Source organism: Triticum aestivum, chromosome 5A, assembly GCF_018294505.1.
Source record: "Triticum aestivum cultivar Chinese Spring chromosome 5A, IWGSC CS RefSeq v2.1, whole genome shotgun sequence".
NCBI classification, from domain to species: domain Eukaryota; kingdom Viridiplantae; phylum Streptophyta; class Magnoliopsida; order Poales; family Poaceae; genus Triticum; species Triticum aestivum.
The window spans coordinates 579,839,703-579,854,484 of record NC_057806.1 but is presented as its reverse complement, the minus strand read 5'-3'; the positions used below and the strand labels follow the sequence as shown (position 1 = coordinate 579,854,484).

Below are 14,782 nucleotides of genomic sequence, written 5' to 3'. Positions count from 1 at the left end.
TTCCTTTGTATACATGCATCAAACCTGTTTTTTTTTTCAATTTCAAACGTCGACCGTTCCTCTTTATGTGTTGATTGACTTTATTTATATAGTCAAAATAAATAAATTGGCATATCCAAGTGGGGTCACGCTGAGATGATTATTTGCCCCTGCTTCTCTATGCACCCACCAAGATAAATGGCATGAGCCGTGCTATACCAGATTGCATTGCCGGACATGACCTTTTCCATCTATGTTATGATATGCACAGCATAAAAGCATTGAGTAACAATCACTGCATAAGCATGCCCACTTTCCGCATAATTGATGACGATCATCACAACAAAAGTCAAAAGCCAAAGATAACAAATGCCGATCACGCATTGTGGCGAGCAGCCTGCAAAAAGTGCTTGCAGCTACCGGGCTCCAGGGCTCTTGATATTTGAAATTTTTGAAAAACACACTTCGGTTGCTAAAAAAAATCTTAAATCAAATATGTGAATAAACACACACATTCCTAAGGCCCGGTAAAATTCTGAAAAAGAAATACTTTGTATTTTGAGAAATACAGAAAAGATAAATCTCTGACAAAAATGGCACCCCTTTTCTCTTATACATTGTCAGAAATTTGTTTTTTTTTCTATAGCCCAAAACAAAGCGAGATTTCTACCAAAACATGCCACAGATATTCAGAATGTGTATATGTATCCCCAGAAAAAAATTCATATTTTTTGAAACTTCTAAAACACGAATTTCAAAATGTTTAAATATAGAGAGCAGTGGAGCTCGGGTGCTGCAATCCCTTTCTCGAGCAGCCCTGACGCTTCTTGGCTTAGGCCCTGTTTGGTTCATAAGTCCTTGGATTTTTTCTAGTCCTAACTAAAAAGTCCTTAGTCCTTAAAAAGTTCCTTTATGTTTGTTTTCAGAGACTAAAAAGTCCCTAGTCCCTCCCTAGAGGTTATTAATGACCATGTTACCCCTAGTATAAGAAAAATAACAACCAAACAACACCATGTGGGCGGCGGCCAATGGATGCATGGAGGGGCATTGTTGGAAAAGTCTCAAAAAAGACTCTCCTTGAGAGTCTTCTTCATTTAGTCCTAAAAAGCAACTTTTAGTTTCTAGTAGTCCCTCCTGTTTGGTTAAAAAGTTTCTAAGAAAGACCTTTTCTAGTTCCTACATCAAAAAGTTCCTGAAAACAAACACCCCCTTACTCAGCCCGTAGAGACCCACAAACCAACAGACAAAACACACATGGAACAACAACAAAATGCAGCTGTGTGTAGCCCTTGTACAGATATTACTGGCTGTATTAGCTGTTGTTGGACACCTGGTTCTCGACTCCGGATTATCCAATGCCCCTCCCCCTCTTCCCCCCTTCCTAGTTCCTTCCACATGCTCCACAGGCATTGCTGCCGAAGCACATCGACAAAAACGAACCCAAGTCAGAGAAGCAAGCGCCTAAAAAAAGGATGATCGATCAAACAGCCCTGCCCCGGCCTCTGCATCATCGTTGACGCGCACTCCGGCCGTATTATTATTATCTATCGATTGTTTAACAATGCCAAACACAGCCAAGAACACCCAACAGGCCGGCGCATTAGTGTATCCAGAGTTCCAGACACACAATATCAGTGGATAAAGACAGATAATATTTGATCCAAGGCCATCCGTCCGGAGCAGGTGACCCAAGACTTCTCCGAGGGAGAGTTGGTTGATGGATGCAGACCTCCGGTTAGGTTCAAGTAGGTGATGCTTGCCTTTCCGGTGGTTTACAGGGACAGCTTGTCTCTCTCTCTCGAGCCTCCTTGCTTGCTTCCCCTCTACTCCTAAACCTCGCCGATCCTTTCCTTTCCCTCCTTTTGCCGTGCCACATCGCCTTCACTTCTTGTTTAATTCCTTCTGACGGTCGGGGCACCAAACCCGCGTCACTTCGACCTCCATTGCATACTTTCTTGGAGCAGTTGCGGCCAGGAGTTCGTCGTCATCGGAGGAGGCTGCGATGCCGCCGGCCAACGGTGCCGCCGCCGCCGCCGGACCGAGCTCCGGCAGCGGCAGGGACGGCCCGCCGGCAGCCACCGCAGCGGTGAAACGCAACAGGCCTCGCTGTAATTCATCTCTCCCCACAGAAGCAGATTCTTTTTTGCTTTGTTTTCGTACTCGATTTGTTGTTTTGTTTGATGCGAGACTTGAATTGTTCTTATTAGCCGTAGCTGCAGCTTGATTCTACAAGTATATCCCTGAGTTGTTCTTTTCTTTTAAACTGCTTCGAATCTTCAACTGTTCTGTTAGATGATCTGTAATTCGTCTGTTCGTAACTTGATACGCCGCAAACTGAAAAGAACATTAATTCCTGTTCACTAAAGCTACATGAAACTAGAAGTAATTTATTTGTATAAAATACAAAATCAACAATTTACTTGATTAAAATCATTAATTAACTCGATGGGTGGTCATTTTCGTGGTAAAGATTTACGAGCATAGTACTGTACATACTAACCTCCAACCATTGTGTTGATTCTGAAGATCATGCATTTACTCAGCAACAACTCCCAGCGTGCAAGCCTATAATGGCACCCCATATGGTGAGACCCCAATTGTTTCTCTGCACAAACCTCATCATTTCACACCTTTTCCCCCTAAATGTCTCATGTTTCACAAATTCAAACTCTGGGCAACCAGGTCATTCCCATTCTTGTATTCGTGGGCTTACTCTTCATTCCGATTGGCCTTGCTTGCTACGCGGCTTCAAATAAGGTATATATATATCCTTGCGGTTGTGCTTAATTTCTGTTGTTATTTACACAAACATGTACTTGAAACTTGTCCCTTCGTCGAATTCAAGTTTGAAATGGTATTTTTTTTCTTTACGACAGATCTTCGAAGTGGTCTACCGTTACGACACGAAATGCGTGCCGAAGAACATGCTTCACAACAAAGTGGGCTTCATCCAGAACGCGTCGATAAACAAGACATGCACAATAAACCTCAAGGTAATTACGAAAATAAAGAACAATTCCCATTAATTAGCGTCACCGATAGAAAGAAAAGTGAACCGTTTTACGCCTTCAATCCACGAAGACGGCTTTGGTAAAATGAGTGCATCTTTCCTCTGTCCTTCAACTGCATGTAGATCCCCAATGCTATGAAGAGGCCAATCTTCGTATACTACCAGCTCGACAGGTTCTACCAGAACCACAGAAGGTACAAATTTCATGCAAATTCAAAATTTGTCAGGATTCAGATACGAGCACCAGAATTTCAAATTCGAGGTGGATTCATTCAGGTACGCGACGAGCTTCAACATCGCGCAGCTGAGCGACCCCAAGGAGGAGGCGAACGCCGACATAAAGGACTGCAAGCCTGAAGCCTACGCCGGCAAAGGCATCCCCGTGGTGCCCTGCGGCCTCGTGGCCTGGAGCCTCTTCAACGACACCTACAGCTTCGCCCGCCGCCCCCGTCGCGCGGGCGGCATCGGCGGCGGCGAGGCGCTGAGGGTGATCAAGAGCGGGATCTCGTGGCGGAGCGAGCGGGAGCGGCTGTTCGGCAAGCACGTGTACCCCAAGAACTTCCAGAACGGCAGCCTCGTCGGCGGCGGGCGGCTCGACCCGAGAAAGCCCGTAAGTTCCTGCTCGTACGTCTTGTTCATGCCGACGGCGATCGACGGATGATGATGACGCTGATATATGATCGGGGGGACCGTGGGGCGTGCAGCTGAGCGAGCAGGAGGAGCTGATGGTGTGGATGCGGACGGCGGCGATGCCGCGGTTCAGGAAGCTGTACGGGAGGGTGGAGGCGGACCTGGACGCCGGCGAGACGGTGGCGGTGGCGGTGCGGAACAGCTACAACACGTACAGCTTCGAGGGGGGCAAGGCGGTGGTGCTGTCCACCGCCGGGCCGCTGGGCGGGCGCAACGCGTTCCTCGGCCGCGCCTACCTCGTCACCGGCATGGCCTGCCTCGTCCTCGCGCTGCTGCTCACGCTCGTCTGCCTCTTCTTCCCCATGTGCGTGAGCCGCCCATTCCGTCGCATCATCGCTTGCCGCCATGCCATTAATTCATGCTCTTGGTCGCCGATGATATGAATATGATAGCCTCGAATGATCCTTCTCTGAGTCTTCTTACATGTGTGTGCAGGACAGAGGAGCATCTCCGGCTGCGCTAGCCGTCGTCCATCCATGGATCATGTCGACGAGCGTGGACTCGGCCTCTCTGGTTTGTTATAGACTGGCCTCCATTGTTGTTAGACGTAGCAGACCACTGTATGTGTATGTATATGTACAGTACAGCACAAGAACCTGAAGGTAGATTCAGAATGTACAGAGCAGGAATGTGTGGGAGATGTGCAGTGTGTAGTACTGGTATCACTTTTCCAAGGCAGCAACTATGAAACCGACAGATGTTCAAAAAATGGGATCTGCAAAGAAAATAACGCCTCAAGATATCGGTTTTTGTCGGATGGATATTTCGAGCGAAACAGGGTGAGCAATATATTTGAGCTAGATCATTTAGTTTGCATCAAGATTCGTGCTATCATTGCAGTGATAGAAATTTCACTTTTTTTGTTTCTTCCAAACAAGAGAACATGTTACCTTGAAACATTGCAGGTCAACTATACACAGGTGCTACTCGTTGTATAAAATGTTTCCATTTTTATAGGAGACATAAATTTGTCAAATTTCATTTTTCGAATGAATTGTACTCCCTATGTTCGCTTTTATAAGGCTTTGTAGATGTTTCAGACAGTGTGCAAAACAACACAATTTCACTTGTCTGAAACGACTTATAAAAGTGAACGGAGAAAGTATCATTTTTTAGAATTTATGTTGTGCCAAAAAAATCCAAAAACCATTTCTGCACACGGTAGTGCATATGTGATGTTGATCTGGAAAGTTTTGAGTTTAAATGTTCTTCCATTTGAGAAAAACAAAAAAGAGGAGTTTGCTTGGACGAACTTTAATGCAAAAATGAACAGTGGGGATAGGGGTACAGTGGTATGCAATCAGAAGTTTGCTTGCACTAGGCTTATTAATTCTGTTTCCCTTTTTCTTCTGTATATTTCTATTTTATTTTATTTTAATTTTGCAAAGGTCCCTCGGCTCACAACAAAGAGAACTCCAATTTGACGAGGTAGTGCAAGACCAAAGCATAACCGTGAAAGACCAAAACTTTACCTGCACTTCTTATTTTGCTTTGTTATGACAAGTGTATGCATTACATGGGCGAAAGATTATCAATTAAAATAAAAGTGACATGGAGGCCGCATACTACAATGTTCAAATCTGGCACCAAACACGGTGCAAATATTCAATATGAAGGCAACTAGCCAATGGAAATCGACAATTGAGCACAAAGTGCAACTATGGTGTGCAGAAACTGCAGATGCTCCCTTGGCAGTTTTGGAGGGAGACGAAGATGTCGACGGCTGGGGATGGGGGCTAAAGAGGAAACATGAATGTTTTGGGGGGCTAATGACTACACTTTATATTCTATTGAAGACTCTAAAATGTATTTTTAAGTGTTATATCAAGGCTGGGGGCCACTGCCCCCCTCCCCCACCCAAAGATTAGCTTCTCCTTCACCCTCTCACCCCTCTGCCAAACAAAACACGGAAGAGGAGCCAAATTACATAACATGCTTAGGAGAAGAGGAGCTCGTGACTTGATAACTTACCAGCGTCATAAGCAGTCGCCTCGCATACTAGGGTGGGGAATCGAACCATGGCCGACGCGTTAGGGTAGTGAGGGGCTAACCAGTAGGACTAATTGAGATTTGCGTTAATCATAGGAAAATGAAAGTAGTTAACGAAACTAGTGGGGTCTAACCAGAGGTTGTCGGGTGCTAACAAGGTGTTGTCGTGGCGTGTGGCTGTGTCGGTTTTCTCACGGCGGGTTAGACTAGTCACAGTGGGAGTAGCAAAGGTAGTGACACGCATCCTCATGCAATGCCAACTATGCACATTGGTGACATGGAATAGTATTAAATGGGGGAAAGAGATGGTGGTAACATATTATGGGCCAGTTCTTTTCGGCGATTCTCCCAGAATCACCCCCCTCCCCAGCTTCTTCCAGAATCGCCACTCCATATTTTTTTGACAATCCTATCTAGTTAAGGTCTAATTAGCTAGGATTGTAAAAAACATATGGAGTGGTGATTCTGGGAGAAGCTGGGGAGGGGGCGATTCTGGCCCAAAAGAACTGGCCCTATATTACCATCACATAGCGCTTTTCCTAAAAGAAAATGAGTCTACAAGCTAAGGTAGTAATATAGACTAGTGTCATATGCATGACACCAGTCTAAGTTAACTCCACTATGACTAGACTTACACTGTGTTTGGATGTCTATATTCGAAGCCTCCATCTTGAATTGGTTTCAATTCCAATTCAGTCAGGAAACTGTATGGACATGAATGAATTCGGTTGTTTGGGTGTTAATTGAATTGACTCACAGAATCCTACTCAGGTTTCAATACGAATCATGTTTGGATGTCAAACTATTGAATTGCATAACAACACTAGTATATGCATCAAAATAGCAGTTGTATAATATGCGACTATAATTGGATGAGATCTGCGAGGGCCACAGACGGCGGTGATGATTTTCTCTTTGCAAAATGAGCACGGGATTAGCGGAAGTGGCGGCGGGCGGCGCCTGGTGGAGGAGGAAGAAGACTCCATTGACGAGAGGAGGGAGTGTTTGGATGAGCCAGAAGCTTGCAGAGGAAGAAGATGGTGTGGGCTGGGGCGAAGAAGAGACAGGTACGACGGCAGGGGAAAAATGTCTGGAATGGCGTGCTGCCGTTATAGCCCGTTGGTCTAGCTCCGTCTCTGTTTTCGTCCAGATCCGTCGCTCCTCCATCTGGACTACACGGCACGTTCGAGTGCAGTAGACAACTGTCAGTTGAACGTAGCAGCTTGATAATTATATATAATTGAGAATACGTGAGGGAACACTGGGCTATGTGCGAATCTTGATGTAGGCCTGCGGTCTAGATTACGGGTGCATCTGGACCCGAGAGCCAAAGCAGATTTCCGGATTATATAGCAATTTCACCTGTCAATAGGAGGCGTGGGACCCATATGTCATAGGGTGAACAATTAAAGCCAAAAATAAACCCAAAAAGGATTTGAACCCGCGCCCCCGAGGTCAAGGTCAATCAGATCATTTGACCGGTCAATAGGAGGCGTGGGACCCACATGTCATAGGGTGAACAATTGAAGGCAAAATAAACCCAAAAAGGATGGAGCAACTAACTGCGTTGGATGCGTGTGCTTGCGGACAAGTAGCAGCGCGGCGCAATTTGAGGCATGGGCTCGCAGGTCTACACGAAAACAAGAAGAAAAGATCACGGCCTTGAATCCGTTGCTGGGCACGCACGGCGGCGTGCTTCGCCGGAGCAGGCCGAAGGTGTTCGTGCGCGTGTGTGGGTGGGTGAGTTCGAACAGGGCCCAAAGTTGGCGCCTTTGGCCCATGGCGACCAAACGAGCGGCGTCGCTGGTGTACTTGGGACGCGGGACGACGCGCGCGTGCGTGTGAGTCCGACGGAGGCCGAGCAGGGAGCTAGGGCACGAGCCTGAGCTCGCTGCCATTGTCATTCATGGCTGCCCGAGCTTGTATTTGAGCAAGGCGCCGGTGCACACCAAGCTCGCGCGTGAGGTTGTCAAGGAAGAAGGCGACCGGAGCGGCGAGGAAGGAGAGGAAGAAAAGACCCCTGCTGCTGAAAAATAAAAAATTAGACCTCTTTTTATTTCATTTATAGTTTGATCAATGATGGCATTCTGGGCTGCCTCTAATGCCGTCGCTTCAAAATACTCCATCCGTTCCAAATTACTCGTCGTGGTTTTAGTTCAACAGCTAAAACCACGACGAGTAATTTGGAGCGGAGGGAGTACATTTGAATTAGTAATAAAGTTCACAGCTATATCCTGTCAAATGCTAAATTCAACCAGAAAAGCATTTAAGAACATAGATACATGACAACATCAGCACAATCTCTTCCCTGCAAAACTGTCGGTGCAAATTGCGTGAGTCTACCAAACTGTTCCCGAGATTGTATTTACACATCTTCTACTCGAGCTGCTTCGTCCAGTCGAAGGGCTCCCAGTCCTTCATGAAGCTGGCGACGGCTTGCTTCTGGTTATCCATGGACTCGTGCCTCCGGCGACGGTGCATGTCCTCCCCCGGCAACCGGAGCACCCCTCTGAGTACATTCAGCCCGAAACCAGCACCGAACTTGCTCTCGTCGTCTATCACGTGGACGAACCCGCGGTCCAGACCAAACTCCACGTGGAAGTAGGCGAAGTTCTCCGGGATGACCTGCCGCAGGTTACCGGTCGTTGGAATGAGCTTCTTCATCTCGTGCTGTGACCATTCCTCCTCAACTTCGTCGATCGCCTGGAGCAAACAGAAGGAATTTCATTAGAACAACAAGCACAGAAGCACCAGATTATTCTCAGTAAGTTATGCAGAAAGCAATAGATATCAGACCTTCTTGAAGTACATGGGTGCTTTGTTTGAAACTTCGCATGGGACAGGGATGCATTCAATCATGCAATGCCTCTGCTGTTTGACCAGGCTTATGACAGTCTCCATGAAAACCACATCCTTGTCCTGCTGCGCAAACATCTTCAGAAGGCACTTCTTGAAGTTGCGAATCTCCTCCCAGACATTTTTATCAACTGTTCTTGTTGAAGACTCATGCTGCAAACATTAAAAACACACAGAATCAATAAGAGTACAAGAAAATACAGGCAATTCATAAGAGCTGCAACGAAAACCATAAGGGTCCATAATAGGGTATTCAAAAGCACAATCAAGTTGAAGCAGGTTGATTTCTTATAAAAGCAGCATGCACAGATGATTTCTTAATTGTATTTCCAGCACATGGTAAGTTGTCTCACCTGCAATGGAAGAATGACACAGTGCCCAGGAACAAGAGGCTCAAACTGTGGCAGCATCAAGTAAGTGAAGTTCCCTATAGCAATAACCAGATGCTTTGGCCTGGATGGGTTCTCAAAGCAATACAAACAGCGCTCTTTCTGAGTTAAAATATGTCTCTGAGTGCCCCTATTCTCCTGGTGTGCCTCTCTGGTCCTTTTGCCTTTCTTAGTGGGAGCATCACCATATTCATATTCATCCTCTACACTTTTACTCATGTTGTACTGTTTGTTGTGCATAATTTTATTTGCAAGATGGAGGTCAGCATCCTCTTCTCTTTTCCTGCGATCAGCTGCACTGGGCTTTATTGTATGCCTACAGTTGAAAAAGACAATATGCGTCAGAGGCAGACAAATAAACTAGAGATCTGCTGTTCAAACTAGAGTATATCCACACAGCAATACAGGTGCATATTGTGTTTTGCATAATATGACACATGTAGGGATATCAGAAATATTTCAGGAGCAATTCAGTTGCATAGCATACAGCTATGCCTGATAAACGTTACTGGCAACTAAGACATTGACATAATGGAACTGAATGATCATTTTAGCGGTGGATGATTGCTATCTCTCAGATTTCAGCATAGCCATGCAGATGCGGACACATTTCTTTTCTGAACTACAGTATGGATACCATCTGGGCCAATGCTGGGGTGCTAACCATTACCATTATCTTGCAGAATCACATCATATGACAAGCTGGTGCACATCTTTAGATGAACAGGTATCAGTAATTTACTAGTTCAGAATGATAACAAGGGTATGTTTGAATACATGAGGTTGCATCACTTCTTCAATCAAGCATCACAGACAAAAATGCTAAAACATCCAAAAGCAAAAAAGGCAAGTAGGGCATCACAAACCAAACATGTCTTAAACAGCATATGCACTTCCTTTCAAGGGTACTGAACAGAGAATAAGTAAAACATAATCATGAAATATGCACAAGCGGCTTAGAAATTTTAGCATCTTAACCTCCCTGAAGCAAATTTTGTTTCAACACGGAAGCAGCAGACAGAATGTAAATCACAACTTAGGATAGGTAACAGGTAGCCATGGCATCAACTAGTAAGATGAATTTTAACATAAGATTGAAAAACCTGGTTGAGCTATTTTCCTTTACATGCCTAGGCTCTTCAACAGAAGCACTCTGGTTTTCCAGCACAGTCTCCATTTCTCTCTGAGAAAAAAAGTTATTAGTTAAGAACTCATGTGGCCTCTACTTGCAGTGTATGCAAGCACAAGAAAATTTGATAGAGCCACTGTATCCTAAACTGTAGGTTAACCATATAGACAGTCCAAATTTCTATGCCAGCATTGTTTGATAGAGTTCCTAGCACGCTTGGTTGCTAATTGTCAAGGAAATGTTGGAGAGGCTTTATGTGCATTCAAATGGATTAAATAATCACTGTTATGTTGTAAATTCAATTTCACAAACTAGTGATTTGCTAATAAACTGGGGGGAACAGTCTGTCAATTTGTCACAGTAACAATAGAGACACTTACCGAAAGTTGGTCAGCTTCTTCGTGCTTGCCTTTCATTCGGAGCTGCAGAACCTTCGCAGCTAACTGGTTTGCATTTAGCTTTTGAGTGCTACCTGAAGATGATATCTTTGAACTCTCCTGCTTTTGTGTGCTCACTGAAGATGATATCTTTGAACTCTCCTGCTGCTTTTGTGTGCTCACTGAAGATGATATCTTTGAACTCTCCTGGTGGGCTTTCTGATCACTATCCCTCTTCTCGACATTTGAAACATTTGAATTTTTACTACCATGGTTACTGATTTTATCCATAAAGCTTCCATCGTTAGAAAATTTGTTGATGCTTGCTAGTGCTGACGAGATGAGCGTTTGATCCTCAGAGGATATATTCTGTCTGTTTTTCTTCCAAGGTACAGAATCAGGCCTGGGTTTTCTCATTGCATGATCCCGGGAGGAGACGCCTTGCAAATATTGGCGACCACCACCACTCTCCTCGCCTCGCTGGTCCTCCTTCCGATCTACTTTGGAGGATTTCTCAGAGTAGTCTCCTTGTCCAGCTTTTCTACCCCTAATGGCCTGCAAATGGGCATAAGAAGGGGCAACTCTGGATGTTGAGACTGATGCGGCTAAGTGACCCAATGAACCCCATCTCTCTTCAACTACCTGCAGTGATTGAATAAGCTTAGAAGTTAGAGGATGACTACCTAAAACTGTATTTGAAAAAGCATATGTGGTGATGCACACACCTCCTCAATCTTTCTACCTTCACGAGCTGCTTGCTCTTTTGCACGTTTCAAAGCCTTAAGCCGCCAGCTAGCACCTCCGTCACCGACAACAGAAGATGCAAGCAACTGACTGGCTGCATTTGCAGCGGTGGCTTCATCAGGATAGCCACTGCCATTGTCCCTCAAATAGGGGTTCATTTCTTTCGGGTTAGGTTTCTTCACCTGCCATAGTCAATAATTGGAAAAAAAAGAGATAATCAACTGAACACACATGAACATCAACAAGTTCTTTTAAGTAAATACTGTTACATTACCTCTTCATGTGTAGCCTCAAACTTGTCCTCCTCGTTCTCAGCCCTCTGAGCACGGCTGCCCTCCGGCTGACTGCTGCTTGCCGATTTAAGCATCCATTCAAGGCCCATCTCCTTTCTGACAACCTCACCCGCCCTCATCCCGTCGCCTCCCATCTCTTCCTCTTCATCCTCATCATCATCATCATCATCGTCATCATCATCACTTGCAGCACCTCTTTGCTTCCCCTTGCCACTACCTGCACCGGCAAATGCCACGCGATTAAGCACAGTCCACCCTGAAAAACCCTACTGACCAAAGCACACCTACACCTGAACCAAAATTCACCACGTTTATTATATTTACCTCTTCCTTTATCAGATTCGGCGCTGGATTCATCCTCGTCGGAGAAGTCGCGGCGCCCCCTGCGGCGCTTCCTCCGGTGCTTGCTCCGGCTCAGCTCCTTCTCCTCCTCCTCGTCGACCGAGTCGTCCGACCCCTCCTCCGAGCTGTCCGACCTGCGCCGGCTCCTCCGCCGGTGCCTCCGCCTCCGCTTCTCCTCCCTGTCTCTCCTCTTGCTGCTGCCACGCTTGGTGCGCGCCTTCCCGGGAGAGCCGTCGGATCCCGAGCCGTCGCCGCCTCCTTGCTTCTACAGAAAGGAGTAAAATCAAACCAAATCAAATCCCGTGCGCAGACTGAGAAGTGGAAGGTAGGGGATGCAAGGGAGCTCACCAGCACAGCCTTGTCGCGGGGAACCACCTTCGCGCCCAACAGCATGGCGGCGGAAGGGAGGTTCCGCCGACGAGGGGAGAGGCGGAGGAGGTCGGCGGCGGCGGGGATCCGGCGCGGCGGAGAGGGGTCTGGTCTACTTGTCGGAGAGAGCGTCGGGCGGCGGGGGACTTGGGGAGGCGCGCGTCCGGGATTGGGGCGGAGGCGTACGGTGTTTTGTGGGGAGCTCGGCGCGGTGGAGGGAGCAGAGGTGCCGTCGGATTCCGGCTCCGGTCGGTTGCAACACCCTGGCCTGTACAGTTTCACGGCGTGGCGTGGCGGCTTCCGCAGGCGGTGGCTGTCCTGTTTGCTGGACTGGGCTGGGCCTCAAGCTTAAGCTTAAGCTTAAGAGAGGATGCACGGCAGCCCATGTCAGCTCCCGTCTCCCTGAGCGAAAAGATCATGGCCCAAAGGGGAGGCCACGACTGGGCCGCCCATTTGACGCGCACGGTCACGACCCAGTCCGATGCACTGTGTCGTGGGGAGCAACTAGTTAACGAGCGCTCCTTCGGAAGCCCCGTAACGATCAGCGCCACTTGGCGCACTCTTAGCCATTCTCCACGTGTCGTGCTCTGGACGCTCCCTTCGGATTTTGTTTTTTTATTTTTCCGCACGAGTTTTCGGCTTTTCAAACGGTTTTTTCCGGGGTTTTTTCGACATTTTAGTTTTTCCCCGGTCTTTCTTAGCTTTTCGATCAAAATTTTTTTTAAAAAAAATTGTTTCTTTTTTTCGTGAAAGTCACGGTTTTTCTTCCGCGAGAGGCACAGTTGTGCTTTAGCGATAGTCACGGCCGTGCCTCTCAGAAACGAAAAAAAAACACATTTTTTATTTTTTTTTCTTTCGCGAGAGTCACGGTTTTGCTTTCGTGAGAGACACGGTTGTGCTTTCGTGAGAGTCACGGCCGTACCTCTCGGAAAAGAAAAAACAAAACGTGTTTTCTATTTTTTTTCGTTCATGAGAGTCATGGTTTTGCTTCCGCGAGAGGCACGGTTGTGCTTACGCGAAAGTCACGGCCGTGCCTCTCGAAAAGGGAAAAAATACGCATTTTCTGTTTTTTTTCGCGGGAGTCAAGGTTTTGCTTCCGCGAGAGGCACGGTTGTGCTTCCGCGAGAGTCACGGCCGTGCCTCTCGGAAACGAAAAAAAACGCGTTTTCTGTTTTTTTTCCTTACACGAAAGTTACTGTTTTGCTTCCGCGAGAGGCACGGTTGTGCTTCCGCGAGAGTCACGGCCGTGCCTCTCGGAAACAGAAAAAAAACGCGTTTTCTGTTTTTTTTCCTTACACGAAAGTTACCGTTTTGCTTCCACGAGAGGCACGGTTGTGATTTTGCGAGAGGCACGGGCGTGCCTCTTTCGAAAAGGGGAAAAAAACCATGCTCTAGGTTCGGTTTTTTTCGTCCGTTTTTTTTCGTGAAAAAAAAAGTTCGTCAAAACCTATCAACATGGGATCTAGTTTTGAAGATCTCGACGCGAGGAATTCAATGGTGAAAACGGTTCGAGATTTGGATGCACGGTTTAAGAGATAAAACGGATCTATGAAAAAGGGTAAACTCCCTGGTTGCGACAAGTGACGCGCTGCATGTGCGCCACTTGTCGCGACCTGGAAAAGTGGAGTGTTCTTTGCAATGAGTACTCCTTAATTAGTGATTTCGCTGTGTCGTACTGGCACTGCAGCAGTCTATTTTAGAAGTTAAAAAAATCAGTCTTTTTAGGCAGTTCTTTTAAAATTCCGATTTCTTTGTAAATACGAACATTTTTATAAAAGATAATATTTTTTCGAAAATGGAGCAGTTTTTGTAATTTCTGAAAAAAACGCAAGCATTTTTTTAATCTATGAACAATTTTTGGAAACATGAACATTTTGTGAAATTCCCAAACTTGTTTGGTTTCCTTTCATGCTCTTGTTATTTCAGGTTGTTCTGCAATGAAGCAACGATTTGTTAATCTATCTTGTGGGGAGTGTGTCTCTAGCCATTATTCTTTGAGGCCTCGTTCAGTTTACAGGATTTCCAAATCAGAGGGGTAGGAAAGGTAAATGGTTAGAATGAGATGCCAACTCTAATCCTTAGAAAATTTCCACGAGGTCTCACTTAATGCTAAGAATCCTACTAGGGAATGAACAAAAGAATCCTCCAAGGAATGAGGTCAATATAGACACAATCCTCTGGAATCTTGTACCTATGTTCCTCTGAAACAAATTCTAACAGATGAAAAATTCCTCTAGGAAAACCGCAAACCGAACAAGTCCTCAGCAGGTTGCTTACATCTCTTCACAGGATGTTTAAGATATGATCACAATATATAAAAAAAAAGGAACATGACTTGATGCATGTAACTACCATTTTTCTCATTGAGGACCTTGTTGGCCCCTCTTCATTTAGTTCTATTCATTTTCTTCAAAAATGGTGTAACTTTATTAAAGCAGGAAATGCTGGACATAGGAAAGCTGTATGGCGATGCTATTTTGTGTTGAAAATGCAGAATAACCTTCAGCAGAACTGAAGGGCACAACAATGTTGACTTGGTGAGGTGTGCTCCGTTATTCTGCTTCAGCTGTGGCAACCCAGAGGCCGGTTAATGAACTGTGATGTAATAGGGACCA

General features: G+C 46.0%; 2 protein-coding genes across 3 annotated transcripts; one reads left to right on the top strand and one right to left on the bottom strand.

Moving 5' to 3' along the window:
- The first annotated feature begins 1,743 nt into the window (after positions 1–1,743).
- LOC123107800 (ALA-interacting subunit 5) lies at positions 1,744–4,718 on the top strand. The gene is made up of 8 exons (XM_044529716.1): positions 1,744–2,087; positions 2,506–2,564; positions 2,662–2,736; positions 2,856–2,972; positions 3,113–3,183; positions 3,266–3,599; positions 3,694–3,983; positions 4,115–4,718. Exons 1-8 carry the CDS (start codon positions 1,982–1,984, stop codon positions 4,140–4,142), a joined length of 1,080 nt encoding a protein of 359 aa, XP_044385651.1. The 5' UTR covers positions 1,744–1,981; the 3' UTR covers positions 4,143–4,718.
- A 3,170-nt stretch (positions 4,719–7,888) lies between these two features.
- Positions 7,889–12,455, bottom strand: LOC123104960 (CWF19-like protein 2). Of its 2 annotated transcripts, none has more exons than XM_044526913.1 (9): positions 12,147–12,455; positions 11,781–12,063; positions 11,438–11,673; positions 11,145–11,345; positions 10,423–11,061; positions 10,017–10,096; positions 8,878–9,229; positions 8,465–8,677; positions 7,889–8,371 (listed from the first exon to the last, which is right to left on the bottom strand). In XM_044526913.1, exons 1-9 carry the CDS (start codon positions 12,189–12,191, stop codon positions 8,045–8,047), a joined length of 2,376 nt encoding a protein of 791 aa, XP_044382848.1. In that variant the 5' UTR covers positions 12,192–12,455; the 3' UTR covers positions 7,889–8,044. The 2 variants fall into 2 exon arrangements, with proteins under 2 accessions (XP_044382848.1, XP_044382849.1); XM_044526914.1 differs by having other exon boundaries at positions 10,044–10,096.
- Between the last annotated feature and the right edge of the window lie 2,327 nt (positions 12,456–14,782).